General features: G+C 49.8%; 2 protein-coding genes across 3 annotated transcripts in view; one reads left to right on the top strand and one right to left on the bottom strand.

Annotated features, from left to right (window-relative positions):
* Window positions 1-23,529, top strand: part of MARCHF8 (membrane associated ring-CH-type finger 8) — a 198,847-nt gene that overhangs the window by 151,022 nt on the left and 24,296 nt on the right. The window lies entirely within an intron of this gene.
* The window catches only part of ALOX5 (arachidonate 5-lipoxygenase), a 57,291-nt gene continuing 38,525 nt past the window's right edge, over window positions 4,764-23,529 (bottom strand). Inside the window, exons 5-14 of one of the 2 annotated variants that reach the window (XM_041742515.1) lie at window positions 23,339-23,445; window positions 21,213-21,385; window positions 18,127-18,273; window positions 10,272-10,475; window positions 9,509-9,595; window positions 7,902-8,080; window positions 7,495-7,616; window positions 7,012-7,112; window positions 6,534-6,755; window positions 4,764-5,479 (exon numbers count right to left, since the gene is read on the bottom strand). In XM_041742515.1, coding sequence (XP_041598449.1) covers window positions 5,300-5,479; window positions 6,534-6,755; window positions 7,012-7,112; window positions 7,495-7,616; window positions 7,902-8,080; window positions 9,509-9,595; window positions 10,272-10,475; window positions 18,127-18,273; window positions 21,213-21,385; window positions 23,339-23,445 — 1,522 coding nt within the window. In that variant the 3' untranslated portion in view covers window positions 4,764-5,299. The remainder of the gene's footprint in view (window positions 5,480-6,533; window positions 6,756-7,011; window positions 7,113-7,494; window positions 7,617-7,901; window positions 8,081-9,508; window positions 9,596-10,271; window positions 10,476-18,126; window positions 18,274-21,212; window positions 21,386-23,338; window positions 23,446-23,529) is intronic. The other variant, XM_041742516.1, reaches the window with a different exon arrangement.

Genomic DNA, 23,529 nt, shown 5'->3' with positions numbered 1-23,529 from the left:
GGATACTTTGCCAAGTATCCTTGCAGGGCTTCTGGAGCTGTCGAGGCCTCACGAGGAGGAGGTGACCACAGAACAGCTGAACAGGTATATGCCTGTGAGAGGGAGGGAGTGCTCAAGTGTTCAGCTATTGGTTGGAGGGGTGAGGAGGGTGTAGCTGAAAGAGGATTCTGTTTCTGTCAGAACGTGAGGTGGGGGTGCTGCCTGAGGGGGGAGCCTCTGTGCTTTGGGAATCCACCAAATTTGATGAGTTTGGCTGAAGAGATGCCTGGTAGGGGGGATGGGGTGTCTTGTTGCAAACAGCTTTGACAAGGCCTTTCTGTCCTTTATAACGCCAGCCACAAAGTAATGGGGCAAGGGCTGCTGCATGGCACACTTCCAGGGGTCGCTTTCAATCCTCTCAGGGAAAACTACTCACAGGGCCAGCCTCCTGTTTTGTAAATAAACTTAACAAACTTACAGCCCTGTGCCCATTAATTTACATGTTGACATACTTCCTGCTCCTCATTACTTGGGGTGTCAGGGTGGTGGTAGGAGGATGACCCCTGATGCTGAAGTAGAACCACTTAGATGACCAGGAATGGCTGGTCTCTCTGGAAAGAATGAAATGTCTGATTTAAACATTCAGAGGGGAGTGGCAGCCATACAGCAATCAAACTGTCAGCATGGTTAAAAAACAAAAACAAAAAACAAAATCAAACTCAGGCCCTTGACACTGCTATGGATTTAAAGTATATACCTTGTATACTGCATACAGTTGGGTATTGGTTTTTTTAATTATTCTGATAATTTCTGCCTTTTATTTGGAGTTTTTAGTCCTTATAGACATTTGATGTAATTACTGAAATGGTTGGTTCTGTGTCTACCATTTGGTTTGTCCTCTTTGTTTTCATTCCCCTGTTCCATTTTTTTTTTTTGCTTTCTTTTAAATTATTTATATATTTTTAGAATTCCATTTTAAGTCCTCTTGGTTTTTAGCTATAAACTTCTTTACATTATTTCAGTGGTTGCAATAGAGATTATAACCTACCTACTTAAAATTTTACAAACTACTTAGAATTAATATTGTACCACTTGATAGAAGATGTAGAAAGCATATGACTGAAATAGTCCATCAATTCCCATTGTCTTTTATGCTGTCTTCATGTAATGGTTACATGTATTATAAATGCCACATGACAATGTTATAATATTTGCTTCAAATAATCTTATATATTTTAAAGGAAGGAGGAGGGAAGAAAGTCTCTTACATCTGCCAAATGTTTGCCGTATCTGATACTCTCCTATCCCTCCTGAGGACCTGTTTCCAGTGGAGCATTTCTTGGTGTGTAGATCTGCTGGTCATACCTTCTCCTCATTTCATTTTACCTGAAAATTTCTTTAATTCATTTTCATATTTGAGAAGTATTTTTGCTGGTTACAGAATTCTGTGTTGGTGACTGTTTTCTTTCAGCGCTTTAAAAATGTCATCTCATTGTCAACTGGTCCCCACAGTTTCTGATGACAAGTCCTTTGCACTTCAAATCATTGTTCCATTGTATTCTATCTGTTACTGCTTCCCGGGTCATCTTTTTCACTCTCTTTTGGAGGAGTTTGACTCTAAGGTATGGTTTTCTTTGCATTTATTCTGCTTGGGTTTGGCTGAACTTCTTGGAGCTATAAATTTGTCTCTCTCCAAACTTGGGGAATTGTTGGCCTTTATTTCTCCAGATATTCTTCCCCATTGTCTTGTACCTTCCCTCTCCTTCTGGGACTCCAGTTACATGCATGTTGATGTCATTGCATAGATCTCTGAGGCCCTGTTAGGTTAAAAAAAAAAAAAACTCTCTTTCCTTCAGATTGGATCATTTATATTGATCTGCCTTAAGTTCACTGTCTCTTTGCTCTCATCTATATTTTGCTCTATTACTTATTTTTCCAGATATTTTTAGTTCTAGAATTTCCATCTGATGATGATTCTCTATCCTGGATGTCATTTCTCCTTCTTCCTCTCTTTTCCTTTTTTTAAATAAATTTATTTTTTATTGTTGTTCAATTTGCCAACATACAGAATAACACCCAGTGCTCATCCCGTCAAGTGCCCACCTCAGTGCCCGCCACCCAGTCATCCCCACCCCCCACCCACCTCCCCTTCCACCACCCCTAGTTCATTTCCCAGAGTTAGGAGTCTTTCATGTTCTGTCTCCCTTTCTGATATTTCCCACTTATTTTTTTCTCCTTTCCCCTTTATTCCCTTTCACTATTTTTTATATTCCCCAAATGAATGAGACCATATAATTTTTGTCCTTCTCCGATTGACTTATTTCACTCAGCATAATACCCTCCAGTTCCATCCACGTCAAAGCAAATGGTGGGTATTTGTCATTTCTAATGGCTGAGTAATATTCCATTGTATACATAAACCACATCTTCTTTATCCATTCATCTTTCGATGGACACCGAGGCTCCTTCCACAGTTTGGCTATTGTGGACATTGCTGCTAGAAACATCGGGGTGCAGGGGTCCCAGCGTTTCACTGCATCTGTATCTTGGGGTAAATCCCCAGCAGTGCAATTGCTGGGTCATAGGGCAGGTCTATTTTTAATTCTTTGAGGAACCTCCACACAGTTTTCCAGAGTGGATGCACCAGTTCACATTCCCTCCAACAGTGTAAGAGGGTTCCCTTTTCTCCACATCCTCTCCAACATTTGTGGTTTCCTGCCTTGTTAATTTTCCCCATTCTCACTGGTGTGAGGTGGGATCTCATTGTGGTTTTGATGTGTATTTTCCTGGATGGCAAGTGATGTGGAGCATTTTCTCATGTGCTTGTTGGCCATGTCTAGGTCTTCCTCTCTTCCTCTCTTTTCCAATGTATAATTCTCTGTTGAGATTTCCTATCCTTTCATGAATTGGTAATATATTTGATCCACAGAGCACAGATATAAAATCTTCACTGAAATCATTATCTGTTGATTGCAACATCTGTGCCATTGTACAGTTCCTCTTGGTTTCCCTTGAGAGTAGGTCACATTTTCCTTGTATATTGCATAATTTTGGATTGTGCCTTGGATATTGTGAATGTTATTATATAGAAATTCTGAGTTCTTTTATATTCCTCTGAAAAGGAATTTTTTTTTTTAAGCAAGCAGTTAACTTGGCTGCGCTAAACTGAAACCTGTTTAAAAGTTCAAATCTTACTCTAGTTGTTTCACCCTCAGTTGAACTATTTGCAGTTTGCTCCATACATGCTTGGCTTAGGGGCCAACCAGAGGCCAGAGGTTTAGACAAGTTTATGCAATGAAGTGGGGGTTTTCCCTCTCCTGTGGTGCTACTAAATACGCAGGGAGCTGGTAGGGCCAGCTGCAGAGAACATTAACTGCGAGCTCCCTCTGCCACACTTTTGGATCTCTTGTGACATTCATGCCAAGACCATTTTTGTCATTCCTGCCTGATGCAAGATTTTTATAATGGATCACTTTTGTTTGAGGACTCCACATTAGCTGGAGTGAGGGTTTTGTAGAGGTGCAGGTGGTCTGGGGTCCATCTTGCCCCGACCTTCCTTTCTGGTCTGCTTGCACCCACAGGCTCAGGCCTGCACCATCATTTATGCCTGCTCCTCTCCCTTCCTCTGCTCATATGGCCTTGCCAGTTCTAAAGGTTGGTACCTTGGCCCTCACAAGGACATGGGGTTGAGTGAGGGCCTCTCCCATGACCATAGGATAATGAAGTCCACCCCTAAAGCCACTCATAAGTGTGGGCACATCTCAAAGGGATGGTAGGGAGTCTGGGCCAGTAAATGTCCAGACTTTTTTCTGGTACTTACCTAATGGTCAGGCTTCCTCAGAGGGACTTACGCTTTCAGGGGCACATGCGTGCCTTCTCTCCCTTTCTATATCATCCCCTGTGGAAATCTTTTATGCAGACTTTGAGCTTCTGGCCTATCACATTGGGTACACCTTCCAGAAATTCTGGAGACCCTGCTGATTCAATTCTGAAGCTAGAGACAGGGAGTATAGTTTGGGCAAGTGTGTAGGAGGACACAATGAATCACCATGCTCAAGCTCAGGGCTGGCTCTGTTTTTTGGGTGTGGGTAAAGAAATGCATTTTAAAAGTCATTTTGAGGGACACCTGGGTGGCTCAGTGGTTAAGAGTCTTCCTTTGGCTCAGGACATGATCCTGGAATTGAGTCCCACATCAGGCTCCCTGCATGAAGCCTGCTTCTCCCTCTCCCTATATCCCTGCCTCTTTCTCTCTGTGTCTCTCATGAATAAATAAATAAATAAATAAAATCTTTTAAAAAAATCATTTTGAGTCTTCTCTTATTAGAGAAAACAGCCCCCAGCTCCAAAGGTAGTGCTTAGAACCTGTCAGGTGCCTTGCAGGAGAAAAATGGGGGAGCAGCAGGCTGGGGCCTTGTGCCAGCCCTGGGCACACATAGAAGGTGAGTTCTTTGTCCTGCAGGGGCCCTAGGTCCAAGGGAGAGGCTACATGGGAGGATTACAATAGTTATCCTGGGGGGACAAAGCCCTGGGGGGAGAGATGAGAATCAAAGACGCCTCCCCAGGGTGGATGACATTTGGGAGGTGTTCTGAAGAAAAAGTGGAGCTTTCTGAGCAACGAGTTGGGAAAAACACCTTCTATCTAGACTGGGTTTTTTGGCAGGGGGCACTTTTGCCTAGGGAATCACAGTGATTATGGCGCCTTTTTTTTTTTTTTTTTTTTTTTTTGTGGGAAGAGGGGATGTGAGCTGTTTGGGGTGATTGGAATATAGCATGTTTAAGGAGACTTGTTTTGAATGCACTTCTTTATTTTTATGACAACAATTCCTAATTTATTCAACAAGGATGTATTTGGGCATCTAGTATATGCAAGAAATTGGACTAAGCATAAATAGAACAGAAAATAATCATGCCTCCCAATGAGAACAAATGTCTATCAGTTGTCTTCTTGTTGCTGCCTGGTGTGGAAGCACTGAGCTGGGTGCAGGGCAGGAGGCCACACAGTCCTGCTCTGCGTCAGACGGATTTGTGCAGTGTACTCACTCTGATCAGAGTATGGGATTCACTAAAGATTGAGGGAAAAACTTTTAGAATGCACTGAAGCTTAGGCATAACATGGCCCAACTTGGACATCCTTTGGTTTGAAGCCAGTAAGCCTGGGCCTGAGGAATCGTGGCAGCCACAGAAAAGCAAGCTGCAAGGTCTGCCCCAGGGCCACCTGGGTGCCTGCCCACCTGGGCAGGCTGGAGTCTGGGACCTGAGCTTAGCCTCGAGCTAAGCCGTAGCTTAGCCATATCCAAGTGAGACTGGCTCAGGTGGCTTCTTAGATGGCTACACTATTGGGAATCCGGTCTGGGGACAAGTAGTAATATGGCAGCTTCTTGTTCTTGTTGCGCTCAGCAATCATGCTGACGATGGTGTCAAGGTTCTTGCGGAACCGGGCAATGGCCTCTTTTACAGGCTTCTCGATGAAATGCTCTTCTGGGTACATGCCCAGGAACAGCTAAGGGCCCAGATACAGACAGGTTAATCTTTGCTGAGGTGATGTCAAATGACAGGCCTTGTCTCACCCCCAGAGACCATCTCTTGGGAAGTGAGCGAGGGAGCATGTGCTCATTTCCCTCCCTCCATCCACTGCCACCTGCTGAGAGCACCCCAAGAATGCTGCTGGTCTGGGGTCTCAGATAACTGGGAAAGATAACTGCCCTGCTGTGGGGTGGCTACCAGGGTGTGTAATGACATGAGTGAACGGGGGACTGTGGTGGGCACGCGGCTGTACGGTCCTGCCTTCCCATCTGGGCTCCAGGCAGCAGGGGCACAGGAGCCAGCGCTTGCCTCTCCGGCCCAGGACGGCCATGGCCAGGCCCTGCTGGGGTACTGTGCTTGTTTGTACACTCACACAGATGTCTGCAAATTCAAACTAGATAGAGCTTTATAAAAGTTACTGGGTTATTAAAACTGGAAAGTTTCATACCCAGGGCTGGAAAGGGTGAGATTTTGGATTAGTTTGTGGAGGACAGATCGTCTCAACATTCTTTGGCCCAGAAATTCCTCTATTAGGAACACGTCATCTGGCGCTACTGAACACATGTGCAAAGACATGTACACACGTGCAAAGATGTTAGTGGAGGACTAACACATTAGCAAAGTCCCCAAAGCAACCTCAGTGCCCCCTAAAATGGCACATGGGTCTGGGGCTGGTAGAACTGGTCATCATTCTGTGCAACACAGAGCTAATGCCACAGGGTTGTGCCTGAGATCCTGAGATACCCAGCTTTGACATTAGGTTCAGTAAAGGGTGTGTGCATGGAAATGTCTGGAAAGATTCCCAGGAAACTCTTGGTCGTTCCCTCGGGGTAGTCACCGGGGAGCAGAGTCCCTTGCTCCCCTGCTCCAAGCTCCATCCAGGCGCAGGCCTGAGGACCTCTTGGGCACCCCCAGCCTTGGAAGTCAGGATTTCTGGAGAGCAGGAGTCCAGCTTAAGCCCTGAGACGGAGGAATGGGTTACATCCGAGCGACCTGCCCTTTAGAAGGGGCAGAATGTCTCCCGTGCTTACCTCATTTTCTTGGAACTGGCTCAGTGCCCATACTGCGCCCAGATGCCAGCAGGAGCGGCCACGGTCTGGCAGCGTGTCCACAATCTGCTCGATGGTGACGACACCCTTGGCCGTCGGTGGCGGGGCCCGCATGGTTGGGGGGGCATTGGGGATCCAGGAGCACCAGTCGTACTGCAGGGACAGCCACAGACACAGGCGTGCCTCCCCGGCTGGTCCCACTGCCTGCAGTGGCCCACGTCCCTCCCTGCACCACTGAGAGCGCCGGCCACACGCCTGCCCTCCTTGTACTAGGCTTCCTGCTCCTGCAGGGCCGCCTACCGTCCCCTCTCTGGCTGCTGCCCTCAGCTTAGTGGGCGGAACACGTCCCTGACGCTGCCTGAGACCAGCCCCAGAAGACCAGAAAGAGGGGTGGCTCTGGCCGGGCCCCTCAGCAGCAGTCAAGGTGACCCTGGCCATGTCCCGCCCAGCCTTTGCCCACCTGGCCGAAGTTCACTGCTGCATGCTGGGCCGAGGCCGTGAAGATCACTACTGTTAGGTACTCCGACAGTTTCTCTCTGGTCTTGATGGACTTGGGGAAACCTAGTGAAGAGCCAGGGGCTGGCTGAGGCCCTGAGGTTGGGGGGGGGGTGGACTGATGACCCTTGGGCACCCTCCCCCACCCCACCCCAGGCCCTGAGCTCCCCCACACAGGGACTCGGGGGGCCCAGCCATGGGCAAGACACTGGGAGAGACAGCAGCTTGGCCAGGGCTCTGATGTTTCTCATCTTGGTTCTCAGTGGCTGCAGAAAGTCCCTGAGATGTTCCCATGAGACCTCCTGATGGCCAGGGGTCCCCTTACGGGGCTCTGGCCCCAGCACCAGGTGCTAAGGTGGATGCTGGGGCCAGAACTGCCCAAGGGCAGTCAGAGGGGCAGGGAAAAGCAGAAGGGAGAGCCAGAGGGAGAGCTGGGGGCAGTGTGTACCTGAGGTCTTCTTGCCCCGCATGCCGTACACATAAACATCCTTCACAAAGTCCTGCAGCTCCTGGTCCTCTACCACCATCTGGTCACTCTTGTAGTAGATGCCTACCACCTCGGCCGTGAACCTGGCTCAGGAGGAGGGGCCCAGCTAGGAGTGGATGACCTGGCCTGGGTTTGCAGCTGGGCCCCAGGGCGGGGCTCCAGTGGTGACCCCCGGATTTATTCCTTAATGTCCAGACTCAGGTCACTCACCCACACTCACACATCCACCCTCCTTCCTCCATCAGTGCCCTGACAATGGAGCCATCTCTGGCCCACTGAGTCAGACGTCCAGACCCTGGGCCTCTCCTCCTCTAGGACCTCCCCTCGCTCTGCACAGAGCAGGCCCCACAGCCCCAGCGTGCACTCACGTCTTGATGGCCTCCCACACCAGGAGCCCGTCATCCCGGTAGAAGTAGTAGGGAATGTCCTCTGTGCTGTCCATTCCCCGAGCTTTGATGGCCTCGGGGAAGCACAGGGAGATGTAGGTCAGGTCCTGCATGGCCCTCTGCACCATCTGCACGTGTCCACCGCCCCCTGTGGCGTTGGCCTTGAGTGGGAGGAGAAAGAGTACCATGAGCTGAGCCTGGGCAGCCCTCTCCAGCCTTCTTGCCCAGAGCTCTCCACAAGAAACTGAAAGGACACTGGGGTGGCCAGGCATGTGGAGGGGCGAGCCCATGTCCTGTGAGTTTGGGAGGTGGGATGTTTAATTCAGGGAATACCAAGGGCAGCCCAATGAGGAGGTTACGGAGAGGCACCTGTGCCCCATCCAGTGCCAGAGGTTGCAGTGGAAGGGGTGTGTGCAGAGACAGGGGGAGGGGGGGGAAGCTGCAGGAGAGCAGGGCCTGCTCTCATGCTGAGCACAGGCTGCCCAGAGTCCAAGCACTGCTCTCAGTGACCTCATCTCTGGGCTAAAGGGGCAGATACCAGCCCCCAGGACCATACAGCTCTCCTGAGGGCAGTGTTTGCTTAGGTGAGGGCTGGAGAGATACATAAGAAGGGATCCTGGTCCTCATCCCAGCTGTTGAGACGTAGGCTTACATGGTGGCTGGGCAGTCAGGCCACAGAACCTTCAAAGGAGGACTTGCATCCTGGAGTGCCACACATTGGTCCACAGCGTCATTTAACCCAAGCCAGAGTGATTGGAGATGCTCCTTGGACCTTCTAATTGGATGGGAGATGGCAGTCGCCATGTGGGAACGTGAGCCTGGAGCTCCCTGTGGTGAGGTCCCAGTCCCTCACCCTGGGGGGAAAGCCTGTCTGCAGGGCCTGACTGGGAGGATGGCACCAACACAGTGGAAAGAGAGGAAGAGTACCAGCTGGTGTGGTTGTCCCCTGGGGCCATTATTCGAGTCCCTGGGTCCATTTTGGGAGGGTCAGAGGCGCTCTCGCCTCTGTTATGTCCAGGGTTTTGAGAGAATACACTTCTTTTCCAGCTTCAGCTAGTTTGACTTGGGTTTTGTCATTTTCAACCCAAACGGTGGTTCGGCCTCACTGATGATGTGACTGCCTCACTAATGGGTGATCGAAGAGGAAAGGGGGCAGGAGTGAGGGATACTGGGAGGGTCCAGGCGTGGTAAGGCCACAGGGGGTCCGAATGGGCAAGGTGCTGCCTGGGAGGATGTGAGGGTCAGGCAGGTGGTAGGCCCAGCTGAGGGAGGGAGGAGTGGGTGCCAGGAGGCAGGATCTCTACCCACAGGCCAGAGGATGGGGAAGAGCAGGAGAAGTCTACAGGGTGACACAGGCCAGGAGAAGAAGTGAGAAGCAAGCAGCGCATTTGGAAGGGAAGAGGTGACTGGTATGGAAGGTGCCACAAATTGGCCAGAGGACGTGGGGAGCTGTCACTGTGAGTGCCTCCGGCCTCCAACCCTTCCGAGGCACCCACTACCACCACAGAGCCTAGAGGTCTGTCTCCTGAGAGGAAATCTGGCATGGGGGTGGAGGTTTGGAGAAGTGGGGCCCACACAGAGGTGCCCACCTTGTCAAAGAGTCCATACTCGCAGATGAGCTGTTCACGGGCCTTGGTGTTGATGGCAATGGTGAACCGCACGTGTGCCACCAGAAGCTGCAGGGAAGAGCAGGAGAAGCCTCAAAGCAGGCCTGGCCAGGCCTCATCCTGACCAGGTCTGCACCCCCAGGGGCCCCCAGAGACCCCAAGCACCCTGCACCCCAGTCCGATGCAGAGGGGCTGCTGGAGGCCTGGGGAATGCAGCTTCGATGCTGAGTGACATGATAATGATAAAAATGATAGCCAACATTTGTCAAGTGCTTAACTAGGTGCTAGGTATGGGTTTACGCTCTCTGAATTCGTGAACTATTTTGGTTCTGACAATAATCCTATGAGGCAAGTGCTCTCTGCTTTACAGATGAGGAAACAGGCCCAGAGAGCTATTTTGAGCCTGCATCACCCCAGCAGTCGGTGCCAGTAGGATTCAGGAAGACAGAAGGGTGGTGATGGTGGGGACTACCACCGCGGATCACACGAGGCTCACACTGACCTCATCGGCCTCTCCAAACTTTCTTCCCAGGCCAGCCAGGGCTTGTGTTGGGCCCAGGCCTTGTGTCCTCAGGAACCCGGAGGCTCAGAGCTGTACCACTGCCTCCTGAGCATCTCTCCAAGGGCCCCTCTCTGCTGGCTCCTCCCAGCACCAGCCCCGTGGGGTGGTCCGTGCCCCAGCTCCCTCTGTCCCCCCACCGTGCCCACGCCCTGCTCTGCTGGGCAAGGCAGGAGCTTGCCCTACCTTGAAAATGGGGTGCACTGCGGGCAGGTGGCGGTACATGGCGATGCCAAAGACTTCAGACACCAGATGTGTGCGCAGAAGGTGAGTGATGGTCTGGTGGATGTGGAAGTCACTGGAGCGCACCCAGATTTTGGCCAGAAGCCAGTCATATTTTGCATCCGAAGGGAGAAAAATTGGGTTTTCATCTCCTGGGACTTGGTTGAGCTGATACATTGGAAAAAGAAAATGAATGGCAATGTTTGGTTCTATATAGCTGTAGGAGAGCCTGGCCTCTCAGGAAATTCCAGAAGAATCCATCCACATGTCTTAAACAGGGGCCTCTTAGTCATGAGAGGATCACCAAGGAGTGCAGGGAGCCCAAGGTTTGCATTTCCCACCCCAGTGACATCACTTACGACATCATCTACATCATCTGTGGGACGCTGGACACCTTCCTGAGCCTCTCTGAGCCTCAGTCCCGCCATCTGCAGCACTATTTACTTACTCCTCGAGTGATGGCTAGTGACTAAGATGGCAAGAAAATCCCAGCAAGAAGCAGGCCGGGTGCTTTGAGTGCGTCGCTCGGCTCCTCTACCCAGGCCCCCAGGTTTCCTCCCTCCTGGTTTCTGCCGACTGCTCTGATGGCTGCTTTTCCGTGTCCCACACTTGCCCTTCCTCTGTTCTTCCCTTAAACATTGCTGTTCCGCAGCCTCCAGCTGCCACACCTGCTTCCCTTTCTGCCCTGGATGAGGTCCCCGGCTCCCCAGGTGCTAGGGTCCTGGGGATGCAGTGGCCAAGGTTACGGTCACCTGAGCCCAGACCTGCAGCCAGGGGCCTCCTGTAGGCGAGATCAGGCCTGCCCGCACCCTTTCCAGTTTGGACTCCACACCGCGGCCAAGGTGACTTTTTTCTAAAATGCCAAACAGGAGGTAATATCAACCTCTTCTTTAAAAAAGATCACCTCTTAATGCCAGAAAATAAAGCCCCCAAAGTCCATGATCTGGCAGCTGACGCCTCTGTGGAAGTCACCCTATGTTCGGCCCTCCCTGCCCTCCAGTTCCTTGGTCCCAGCTCTGCCCATGACAACAGCCACTAGCCTGCACGGGTTCAGGACTCAGCAGGATGAGGTCACGCGAGTGCTGTCCTGACCTCTTTCAGGGGAGCACACGGAGCCTTGGAGGGGTGAACATTTATGATGAGAAGGAACTACCCGAGTGGAAGGAGCAGCATACGGCTCGGGGAGCTGCGGGCCAGGCCTCCGGCTCCTGGGACACCAGCGGGCTAGCCGACTGACAGACCAAGGGGGACGGTCGCCCGGGACTGGGCGGAGGGGCCAAACTCAGTGGACTCCTTAAGGTAACAGGGACTGTTCTGGGAGGTGATTTCCCTGTCTCTCGCTGGCAAACTTGTCCAGTAGAAACAGTGCAAGCCGCGTATCAGGTGGCCACAGTAATACAAGTAAAAAGAAACAGGTGAACTTTCTGCTAATGATCTAACTTTATTTTACCCAATATATCCCCCTCATTCTAACCCTTTGAAATCAGGTGTGTACCAGAACACCTGGGCTGTGACTCACAATGTTTCAAGTGCTCTATGACAGCCAGCTCCACTCTGCTGGCCTGGGATAGGAAGGTTTGACTTTCCCAATATATTTTTTTTAAGAATTTTTTAAATTTTTATTTATTTATGATAGTCACAGAGAGAGAGAGAGAGAGAGAGAGAGAGAGAGAGAGAGAGGCAGAGACACAGGCAGAGGGAGAAGCAGGCTCCATGCAGGGAGCCCGACGTGGGATTCGATCCTGGGTCTCCAGGATCGCGCCCTGGGCCAAAGGCAGGCGCTAAACTGCTGCGCCACCCAGGGATCCCATGACTTTCCCAATATTCATGTCTATTTATTAATGCAATTTAGTTGCTAACTTTTAATATCAGATAATTTCATGTAAAAATCCGAATTATCAGGTCTTCAAAAATGAGGTCTGTGAACTCTGAATGCACATTTTTATAGAACAGCACTCATCCTTTTTGAATGGTGCCACCTCTGCCATCAGCCCCTGCTCTCCCTGTTTGCACCCTTCCTACCCCCCTCACCCCACTTCTCCCTTCCCTGCCACTGCCTCCACCTCCCCGGCTGCTCCCCCACACCCACTCTCCTGCCCCTCCCCCAGCTGGCACCCCTCCCGAGTTTCCTTCATTTTGTCCTAATTGCCTGGCCCCACAGACACCTGACTCGGCACCTGGTCTCCCAGAACACATGGGCGGCCTGCCACGCTCTGGAACTTGGCTCTGCAGCTGAGGACACCCTCTGCCACCAGGTGCTCTGCTGTACTATCTCATTTAATCCCCACCAGCAGGGAGAAACTGAGGCTCAGAGTGGTTGCGTAGGTCTCCCAAGTCACACGTTGGGCAAACAGCTGAGCTGGGATGGGACCCACACTGTTCATTCCTGGGCACTGCCTTCAGCCCGTCTCCTCACTCAGTGCCTCGTCCAGACTCCCCCTTGCTTCCGTTTTGAACTTGTACACTGGCCTCTAAGGCCATGTTGACTTGGGCTGTCCCCTGCTACCCATCATGCTGTCCCCCCAACTCCTGTCCAGGCTCAGTGGTACCGTGGGACTCTAGAATGTGCCATGAAATACCTTGCTGTTTTTGATTTTTAAATTTGTGTTTTTATTAACAAAGTAGTTTTTTGCTTCTGATTAGAAATCTTATCGTAAAAAAATTCTAGTCACTTCAGAAGAGCATAATAAAAAATAACCTGATAATCCAGCTTCTTTTGCAGATGTGTTTACCTGTTCAATTTCCCATAAATTGAACACTGTGATAAGGAAGGTCTCTTTTTTCTTTGGCTCACTTTGTGCCCTAACCAGTCCATCCCAGTGTTCATTACCGGTGCACCTGTGTCCTGGGGCACCTCTCCATACCCACACAGGTGCCGGCCCTGCCCCGTCTGCACTGTGCATTCAGTTTGCATGGATGACATGAGATCTCTGCTCTGTGTCTTACTTTCCGCTTTGTTAACTCACTGTGGAAACCCCTCAGGTCGGCTGTGATACCTCAAGTTCATTCTTACTAATGGTGGTGCAACAATTCATCATCTGGACATAAAAGATTTCATTCAGTCAATCCTCTCCTGCCTTCGGATTGTCTCCAAGTTTGTGTTCCTGCCACCAGCCATGCTTGGGATGTCCTCGCATGTGCATGCTCACTGTGAGCGCTTTCATCCTACTGCCCGGGCACCAGAGTAGAGGCTGCAGGGCTGGGAAGGCTGCTCTCTGGGGCAGGCAGTGTCCTCCCCCGCCTCCCCCCATCCCGTGGGCTCATGCAGCTGGGACACGCCCGCTCAGTGGCGCTGGTACCCTGCGCCCCTCCCATCAGCCTGGCCATGCCACCCCGCCCTGGGGACCCTCTGACCACCCACCGCAATCCAGAACCTCAGAGGCACACCTTAGCCGCACAGGTGCACGGTAAGGCATGTGAGCTGCCCCGGCCCAGGTGTCACAGTGTGCGCTCGCGCTCGCCCGGGCCTGCAGCAGCTCACAGCCAGGGCTGGGGAGGCCGTCCTTGCTAGAGGTTGGGTGTTCCCACTTTTTTTTTTTCTGCCTCCAACTTAATGAGTCAGAAGTGATATCTCATTGTAACTAATTTGCATTTCCTTAACTATTAGTGACCTGGAGAATTTTTCCCTGTGCTGATTTTTCCATACGTTTCCTCTTCTATCAACTGCCTCTCATTCTCTGCCCATTTTAGTATTGGGATATTTGTCTTTTCCTTCTCAGTTTGAAGCAACTATGTGTATATTGTGGATATTCATCCTTTATCTGTCCCTGTAGAGCATTTATTTCCTCCTATTATTTGCCTTTTGCCTTTGTTTATGGTGTATTTTATCATTTAATTTTTAAAACATGACAATCCAATATACCTATCTTTCCCTTTATTACTTCTTGGTTTCCTGTTTTACTTTAAGAACCTCCTTAGCGGGCATATTATACATCCTTCTCCTAAATTCTTTTTACTTTTTTTTATTTTAATCTTTCCTTCATCTGAAATTTATTTTTGTTAATAGTATGACATACGGATCCAATTTAATCTTTTCCTTCTGTGAAGGCAGCTGTGATTGCATCATCGAAATTCACCCCTTTACACTGAGTTGAGAAACCACCACTATCTACATTCAATTCTTATGTACTGGGCTTATTTCTGGCCTCTTTACACTTACCCCACCCTCACCCCCGGTCTGTGATGCGTAGCACCTGTGTTGAACAGAGACCTTAAGGTATTCCTTAATAAGAGCAAGGAAGTCCTCATTTTTTTCTTTTCCAAAAAACCTTTTGGCTTTCCTTGAATACATCTTTTTCCACATGACTCTTTAAATTCTTTTATTTGATTTTCTCACCTTCAACTTTTCTCCACCCCTTACCAAAGAGAGAGAGAGAGAGAAACTGAAATTTTAGTTGGAAATGCATTAAATTCATAGGTTTAACTTTGATAGAACTGACCCTATTATGATATAAACTTTTCTTGATCAATATGAAAAGGGCACTTGTTAAGATTTGAATATAAATAATAGTGAAAGGGAATAGAAGGGAAGGGAGAAGAAATGTGTGGGAAATATCAGAAAGGGAGACAGAACATAAAGACTCCTAACTCTGGGAAATGAACTAGGGGTGGTGGAAGGGGAGGAGGGCGGGGGGTGGGGGTGAATGGGTGACGGGCACTGAGGGGGGCACTTGACGGGATGAGTACTGGGTATTATTCTGTATGCTGGCAAATTGAACACCAATAAAAATAAATTTTAAAAAAAAGATTTGATTTTACAGCATTTAAAATGACTTTACAGCTTATATGGTTTGATATCGTGTTGTTAGTATGGAGAGCAACTACTGGTGCTTTCAGGGAGTCTATTTATCCAGACACATCGCTAAACCTATGTATTGATTCTAATAACTTTTTGAAAAATGAGAATCTCTTAGGTTTTCTAGATCCATCATCATATCATCACCAAAAGATAGTCTTCTGTTTTTTTTTTCCCACATGCTTATTGATTATGTTCTTATTTGTCACTGGTGTCGGGACCTCCAGGACGGTGTTGAGTGAAATAGTGACATCAGCATTCTTATTTATGATTTTAACAGAAATGGCTTTAGGGTTGCCATTTTTAAAAAAGATTTATTGATTTATTCATGAGAGACACACACAGAGAGTCAGAGACATAGGCAGAGGGAGATCTGATCCCAGATCCTGGGATCATACCCTCAGCCAAAGGCAGATGCTCAACCACTGAGCCACTCTACAGGTGTCCATAGGGTTGCCATTTTTTGGGTGATGTTTCCTGTCTCTATCACAGGGACATAGATTCCTTTCATTGGTATTTTAATATTTGTTAGTTGTGGCTCCTAAATGTTATCAAGTTCCCTGTTGGTGTCAATTGATAGAATCAAAAGATTGTTCCTTATAGGTGTCATGAATTACACCAGAAGTTTTCTTGCTATTGAAACATCTTGGAAGAAATCCTGCTTGGTTATGACCTATTAGTCCTTCATGACACTGCTGTATTCACTCTGTTAATGTCATCTTTGGATTTCCTTTAAAATATGTATTTGTAACTTGGATTGGTCTTTAACTTTCTTTGGAGACCTGCCTGTTCAGGGTTTCAGCATGAAGGTTATGCCAGCTTCACAAAATGAGTTCTGGAGCTGGGACTTCTGGGTGGCTCAGTAGTTGAGCGTCTGCCTTTGGCTCAAGTCGTGATCCCGGGGTCCGGGGATCGAGTCCCACACCGGGTTCCCCATGGGGAGCCTGCTTCTCCCTCTGCCTGTATCTCTGCCTCTCTCTCTGTGTCTCTCATAATAAATAAAATCTTTAAAAAAATGATTTCTGGAGCTGAAACCCCTGAAGGAGTCCTGGAAGTGTCTGCTGGGTAAAGGCTGGCTGGAATTTGGCTGGCTGATCAGCACCTGGTCCCCTTATCAGGCTAGACATTCAGCTTCTCTGGAGTGGTGTCAGGTTTTTACTCATTGCTTCCAGCTTTTCAAATTTGTTGCCATGCTATTACCATTAAAGAGGACAAACACCCTTGTGATTATGTCTTCTTATTCCTACTCTTGTGTATTTTTGCTCTTTTTTTCTTTCATTAGCTTCATAATGGGGTTATTGATTTTCTTGGCCTTTCTAAGAACGAAAGTTTGGTTTATTATCCTCTGGCTATCATTTTCATGGTTCTTTATAGTTTGCAAAGGTTGCATTTTCAGTAGAGAGAAGAGATTCAGAAACATTGTGACTTGTCCAAGGTCCCACGCCTGTTAGCAAGTGGCCAAGCTGGGACTGCAGCCAGGCCCCTGACTCTAGGCCACATGAAGACTCTGGAGGACCGGAGGCTTCAGGGAGCCTACCAGTGGTAAATGGCTCCTCTCCTCAGGTCTCTTAGTTCTGTTTGCTTCCCTTCCATCGTCTGTCCCTTTATCTTTTGCTTCAGTTTCTTAAGCATAAGGCTTCTCTCTGATAGGCTGGGAATTCTTCTGGGGGAAGATGTGCCCCTGTGACCAGGAGATGTGTGGGGGTTTGGGGCGAGTATGGACTGGACTCTGGAGCTGGACGGCCTGGCAGCACACTATGCTGTGTGCACCTGTGTCTGTTTTCTCGCCTGCTGGAAATGACCCACAGCAGTAGTCCCCAACCTTGGAGGGTTGTAATGACGATTACATAAATAAAGGCAGGTCCTGGTCTGAAACCCTGATGACCAGGTGTCTCAGAATCCAGAAGTTTTAGGATTTTTAGCAGCATGTATACTTCATTATATGACACCTCTCTCCCCTGCTCTGAGTCTTGGACAACAGAATATTTTACAATCAAACACAGCAGTATTTCTGTAGTGACAGACATGCATACTACATTGGATGGGGCAAAGCTTCTATATAGTCTTTCCTTTTGGTTCACAGCAAGTTTTGCTGCCAATGAATTTGGTGCAAACTTTTGAAAAACCTAGCAGTTTTAGGACTTTTTAGATTTCAGAATTGCAGGTAAGACTATGGACTGTGCAGGCTAACTCTTGGGACAATCTTGTCATGGGGTTAGCGCCAGGCAAGCCAGCTGCTATTATGCCCGTAGCACTCAATGCCCAGTTTGTAGCTGGCTCAAAGTCAAGTCTGCTGGATGCTTGCCCACCTGTCCCCAGAAGGAGGCCCAGGGCAGCAGCCCCCTACACAGAACTATATCTAGTCCTGTCCTACGTGTTCTTTCTTCCTGTCTGCATACCAGCTGTCACAATGTGCTGGGTGCTCTGAGGAAGCAGAGGGCAGCCAGGAATTGGAGAGATGAAGCTCTGCCCCTGCCTCCTGTCACCCAAACTGGTCCTCTTTCTCCTTCTCCATCATCATTAGTAAAAACAAGAATCCACGGGCATTAGGGCACTAGAAGGGAGCATTGCAGGACTGGCCTGCTTCCTGACCTCCATGATGCACCCTGGTGGCCATGGTCTCCAGCTCCTCTCCCAGCTTCACCTGCCAGGCCCCCTTTTGCTGTTTTGACCTGGGGCCCCTGGTCAGGATGCTGGGCAGGTGGGAGGGATGTAGTATGTTGCCCCAGGGCAGGTCCTTAGCAGAGCACCTGGCCCTGCCAGCAATCTGTCGAGTGTACCTTGGGGAGGGGAGCCCTTTCTGCTTCTCATGGCCAGCCCTCCCCACAGCTGCCAGGAAGCCTTAAGATCTTGTTTTCCTGGTCCATCTGGCAGAGTCTCAGCGTTCAGTACCCTCCTTAGAAGATGTGAGAAGAGTGGCCTCCTCCTCCTCCTGGAGGTTAAGGTGGAGACACCCAGGGAACTCCTGCCTAGGCCCTGGCTGCCCCAGAGCTGTCTAGGAAAGGAGCAAGGTAGGCAGCCTACCTGGATGGCAATGGGGACAATCTTGTTGGCCAGATTCTTGTACAGCAAGCAGATGGGCGCTGCCAGGAACTGCAGAGTGCAGGGGTCTGTTTTGTTGGCATCGATACCATCCAGCAGGTCAAAGTCCACGATGAAGATGTTCCCTTGCTGCGGGAGGCAAGAGGAAATGTGTCCACATCACTCCCAGCTGGAGATGGACCTGAGGCTCGGGCCCAGAGAGAGGGAGAGGTGGCTCTAGAGGCCACTAGTGTCTGATTAGGGTCAGAATTTACAGTTTTGTTCTCTGACTCTAGGCCAGTTGACATCCAGAACGTTCAGAGGTTGTGGCGGTTTTCTGGTAATGGGAAGGATGTATTGTCACTGGAAGCTGCTTGACCCTCAGGGAAGATGCTAGCAGTGGCAGGGTGGCAGTGTAATAAGGAAGCAGATAGAGTGCAGACAAAACAGACAAGAGAACGCAAATACAGAAGAGCACCGCGCCCCGCCTCCATTACGTAGTGTCACAACCTGGTCACCTTTGGGAGGAGAAGTGGGGGTGGCTCTTTGGTGGTGGAAGCTTCTGCAGGGGTTATCTGTAGGGGCAGGATCTAGAGAGGCAGGGTTCGGGGAGGGGGTCTTTAGGGCTTGGGGGAGGGTAGGCTCTTCAGGGGCAGGAGGGGTCTGTATCCCTGGATGGTGTGTCCTGTGTCCTAGTCTGAGGCTGGTGGCATGGTGGGGCCATTTGGTGAAAATTCACTGAGCTTGCTGACACTCCTGATTTGGGTTCTTTTCTGTGGTTATTATACTTCAAAAAAAATTAACTTGCTAATGGGATTTGAGGAAGGGAGAAAGCTACTCTTTGCAGAATATTGTCCAGTCTTCTACAGGGAGCCCACCCTGAGTGCTGTGAGGGTTCCTTTCATAAACTTGGGGTCTACTCAGGCCAGAACTTGAAGAATTTGGGTAGAGGACAGGTGGCGCTTCTTCTAAAGCCCTTCTTATTTTAAGCAAGTAATGGATGCAGCTGGGGAGGGGGGTGGGCTCTGCGCTGCTGCAGGGTTGCCGAGTTTCCACAGGTGCTCAGGTGAAATGTGTGTCCACAACTCTGCCTGTAGAGGGCGTGCTGGGCCACCGAGCACAGGCTTCAGGAATCCCTCTAAGGGGGACCAAAGACCAAAGATGGGACAGGAGCCAAGGGCCTGGCCACCAGCTTCCTCCTTTTTCGACCCAAAGGACCATGGATGGCAGTCGTCTGACACCAGTGATGAGCTCTGAGCAGTCTGTCTGCAGTGTGTGTGGGGCAGGGGTGAGGAGGATGGGGTTTGTGCCCATTGCTCATGAGGGCAGGAGCATGGGGAGAAGCTGGTTTCAGGAGACTGTGTGATGGGGCCCCTCGGAATCACCTTGTCAAGGAGGTAGAGACACATGGGTTGCTGGGTCACAGGGCTGGGTGGGCTTCTGTGATAGGCTGGACAACTGGATTTTCAGAGTGGACATGACCATCGTGAGTACTGCACAGGAGTGGCTGCCGATCACATCTCGAGAAGACCCAGGTTAGTTACGGTGATGAGGGCAGGCTAACAAGGGGCCCTGGGATTTGGACCTGTGCCTGGGCCACTTCTCTGTTATCCCAAGCCACTTCCTCTCTCTGGGTCTCAGTTTCGTCCTTCCGAAAAGTGAGGGGGGAAAACCTATCTCTTAGTTCTGACATTTGGGGATTCTGCCGTGGACACTGCTATTCTTGCCTGTCTGGTGTCCCTGTCGTCTCTTTTTGGCCCACGTGCTCCATTTTCCTGGCCCTAACAACTAATTCAGGGAATTAAGACTTGTGTTGTAGGAGATGAGAGGTCTGCAAAAGATGGCTGGTATGTGTGTAAGGGATGGTATGTGAAAAATGGTGTGTAAGACTCTAGTCAGTGGCAGCTATTAGCTTATTGCTTTGAGACTCAAGTCCATCACTCAGAGGAAAGGTGACTATTGTGACAAAGACGGCCAGCCGTGGAAGTGGCAAGGACTCCCAAGCAGACGCTGTGTAGCCCCCTGCCAGAGGGCTACACAGTCCCTTCCAATTCTAGGATTCTGTGGCTTTCAAGGTTCTGATTCTCTGACTTGAAGTGTGAAACATATAGCCACTGAATCAATGTTAATCCATCCAGAAATTAAATCTACAAGGGAATACTGCTGTGTGTGTGCATGCATGTGTGAGTATGTGCCCGTGTAGGGGTGTGTGTTGTCCTGGTTAGCTGTCCATGTGAGTAGGTAGTGTCTGGGGCCTGGGCTGGTCCAGGGTGAGGGCGTTGGGACTGCTGCCCTGGGGCAGGGGACTGTGAGCTGGGCAGGTGGCCCTCTAGAGTCCGGTGGGCAGGGTGTCGAGCTGGGAGGGTTGTCCACAGATGCACAGACCATCCATCTCTAGCTGGGGCCCCAAGGCAAACTGAGCAAATCAGACATGATGACCAGAAACAGAAGGCCACCTAGACACCTGCGGCACAGGGGGCAGGAGGCCCCCTTGTCCTGGCTCTGGGGGAAGATACTAACCGCCTGGAGAGCAAGCACTATTCTGGGCCCTCAAATGCCTGCAGGTGAGCCAGAGGAAGAGCAGGGGAGAGGGTGAGGGCAGAAGACACCAACATTTCTAATTAGAAAGTTAAAAATTCCATCCATTTTCTCCCTTTTTTCCTTTTCTGCTGCAAGGCTTGCTTCTTTCTCCCATTTCCTTACCTTTGCAAGGCTGGTGACAATTTTGCAGCCTTGTGTGTAAAGCCTCTCTCATGAAGCCTGGCTCACAACCAGCCTCTATTGAGAGGGACCCCTCTTGTAATTAATGATACTGCTATTGAAAATACTGACATGTTCCTAGCTCCAAGCACTGAAAAATGTCACCCTCAATTCCTCCTCCTACATTGGAAATTTTCCATCAGTGCCCAGGGAAGGGAAGAGACCACTTTACCGAGGGCAGCTCATCTCGTCAGCCTGGCCGATGAGCCTGGACATAGCAGCCTGCAGGCTAGTGAGCACCGGCTGGCAGAAAGTGGTCTCTGCCTGACAGAGTGTGACCTGGCCATCTGAGCTGGCCTGGCCGAAGTCACCAGACAACCAGGTCCTACCTCGACCTCTTGCTCCAAGGTGAGCTGCCGCTCCAGACTGCACTCCACCATCTCTGTGGTCACAGGGAGCTTCTCGGGTAGCTTCTTGCAGCGCTGGATCAACACTGGGTTGCAGCCATTCAGGAACTGGTAGCCAAACATGAGGTCTTCCTGCCAGTGGTTCATGACACGCTCTGTAGGGGAGAAAATTGTGGCCCTGCCCGAACTCTGAGTGGGGGCAACCCAGGTTGCAGCCCTTCTGACCCTGGCTGAGGGTCAGTGTCCCTGCTGGGTACCTTCTCACAGGGGTTTGCTAGGCAGCTGGTCAACCACAGATTCCCCTGGCTATGTCCTATTGCTTGACCACGGGGTCAGGCCACGCCACTATGCTGTCCTCCCTGAACCACCCTTGGTGCCTCAGAAGGTTCCTGAAGAATTCCTTTCTTAAGAACACCACCAAAAAATGGACAAATGGGATTGCATCAAACTAAAAAAGCTCTGCACAGCAAAGGGAATAGTTAACAGGGTAAAAAGACAACTTAGAGAATAGAGGACATTTGCAAGCCCAGGGTTAATCTCCAAAATATGTAAAGACTCCCACAACTCAACAAAAAAACTAATAACCTGATTAACAAGTGGGCAAAGGACTTGAACAGACATTTCTCCAAAGAAGACATACAAATGGCCAGCAGGTATATGAAAAAATGCTCAATATCACTAATCATCAGGGAAATGCAAATCAGAACCACAATGACATATCACCTCATACCTGTCAGGATGGCTATTATAAAACCAAAAGACAACAGGTGATGGAGAGGATGCAAAGAAACGGGAACCCTTGTGCACTGTTGGGGGGAATGCAAAATGTGTGGCCACTATGGAAAACAGTAGAGTGAGTTCCCAAAAAATTAAAACTAGAACTCCTATGTGATCTAGTGATCCCACTTCTGGGTATTTATCCAAAAGAATTTAAATCAGGATCTGGAAGAGATATCTGCACTCCCGTGGTCACTGCACACTTCATAACAGCTGAGATGTGGAAACAATCTTAAAAAAGGAAGGATGTTCTGCAGTGTGTGACAGTGTGGATGAACGTGGAGGCCATCATGCTACGGGAAGCCAGCCCGCCACAGAAAGACAGATACTGCAGGATTCCACTTACACATGGTATTTAACACAGTCACGCTCATAAAATCAAAGAGTGGAATGGTGGTTGCCAGGGGCTGTGGGAGGGGAAACGCGGAGTCACCAATCAGTGAGCATGAAGTTTCAGTTGAGCAAGATGAATTCATTCTAGAGATCTGCAGTACGACACTGTGCCTGTAGAGGAAAGAAGGACTTGGGTCCTTCTGTCCAGGATGGAAGAAGAAGGAGGGAGAAGGAGGGGAGCAGAGAGCCCTCCTGGGGAGGAGTCTGCAAAGGCAGTTTTCCCCAGGTGCTTCTTTCTTTCTTTTTTTAAAGATTTATTTATTTATTTATTTATTTATTTATTTATTTATTTATTTATGAGAGAGAGAGAGAAAGAGAGAGATTGAGAGGCAGAGACACAGGCGGAAGGAGAAGCAGGCTCTATGCAGGGAGCCTGATGTGGGACTCGATCCCAGGTCTCCAGGATCAGGCCCTGGACTGAAGACAGTGCTAAAGCACTGAGCCACTGGGGCTGCCCCCCAGGTGCTTATTTCAATGCCTGTTCTTCATCATCCTTCCTGTTTCCTTATCTTTCTGTTGCTGTTTTTCCCTTCCTGGGCCAACCCCGGCAATTACGATGCTATTGCGAGCCAACACCTACTCAACACCTCCGAGTCTGAGGGAACCTAAAGTTGCTATTAGGTAAATGCTTTAAAAACACACTTAAGTTCTGCCTTTGCTCTGCTCAGAACTATCATAAATGAGCGATTCATGTAAACACAACGTTCTGACCGTGTTGAGACCTCTGATGATGAAGTGAGGTGGAGGGAGCTCAGTCCCGAATGTCAAGGAGAAGCCTCTGGGCGGGAGGGTGATCAGCAGGGTGCTGTGGGCGCTGGGGAGGCCAGGGTGGCCCGGCCTGCTGAGCCTGCTGCCACACTGGAGTGGGGTGTGGAGGGGTGGGCTAGTTCCCAGGCCAGTCTCCCCAGCACCACGAGAGAACCCCAAGACACACTCACCAGAAATAGTGTTGCTGATCTTGACGAAGATCTTCTCAAAATCAGCGAAGTCACTCCAAGAAGACTGGAACATGTGCATGAAGCGGTTGATGAACAGGTTCTCCATCCTGCAGGCCAGGAGACCACATCCCCACTTGCATTCATCCTGGCTTTGCCTCCCTCTCCAAAGCCCCTTCACCCTGTATCTCCTG

The sequence above is a fragment of the Vulpes lagopus genome, chromosome 2 (genome assembly GCF_018345385.1).
Source record: "Vulpes lagopus strain Blue_001 chromosome 2, ASM1834538v1, whole genome shotgun sequence".
Taxonomy (NCBI): domain Eukaryota; kingdom Metazoa; phylum Chordata; class Mammalia; order Carnivora; family Canidae; genus Vulpes; species Vulpes lagopus.
Note: the sequence above shows the minus strand (reverse complement) of the source record. Positions and strands in the feature narration are given on the sequence as shown.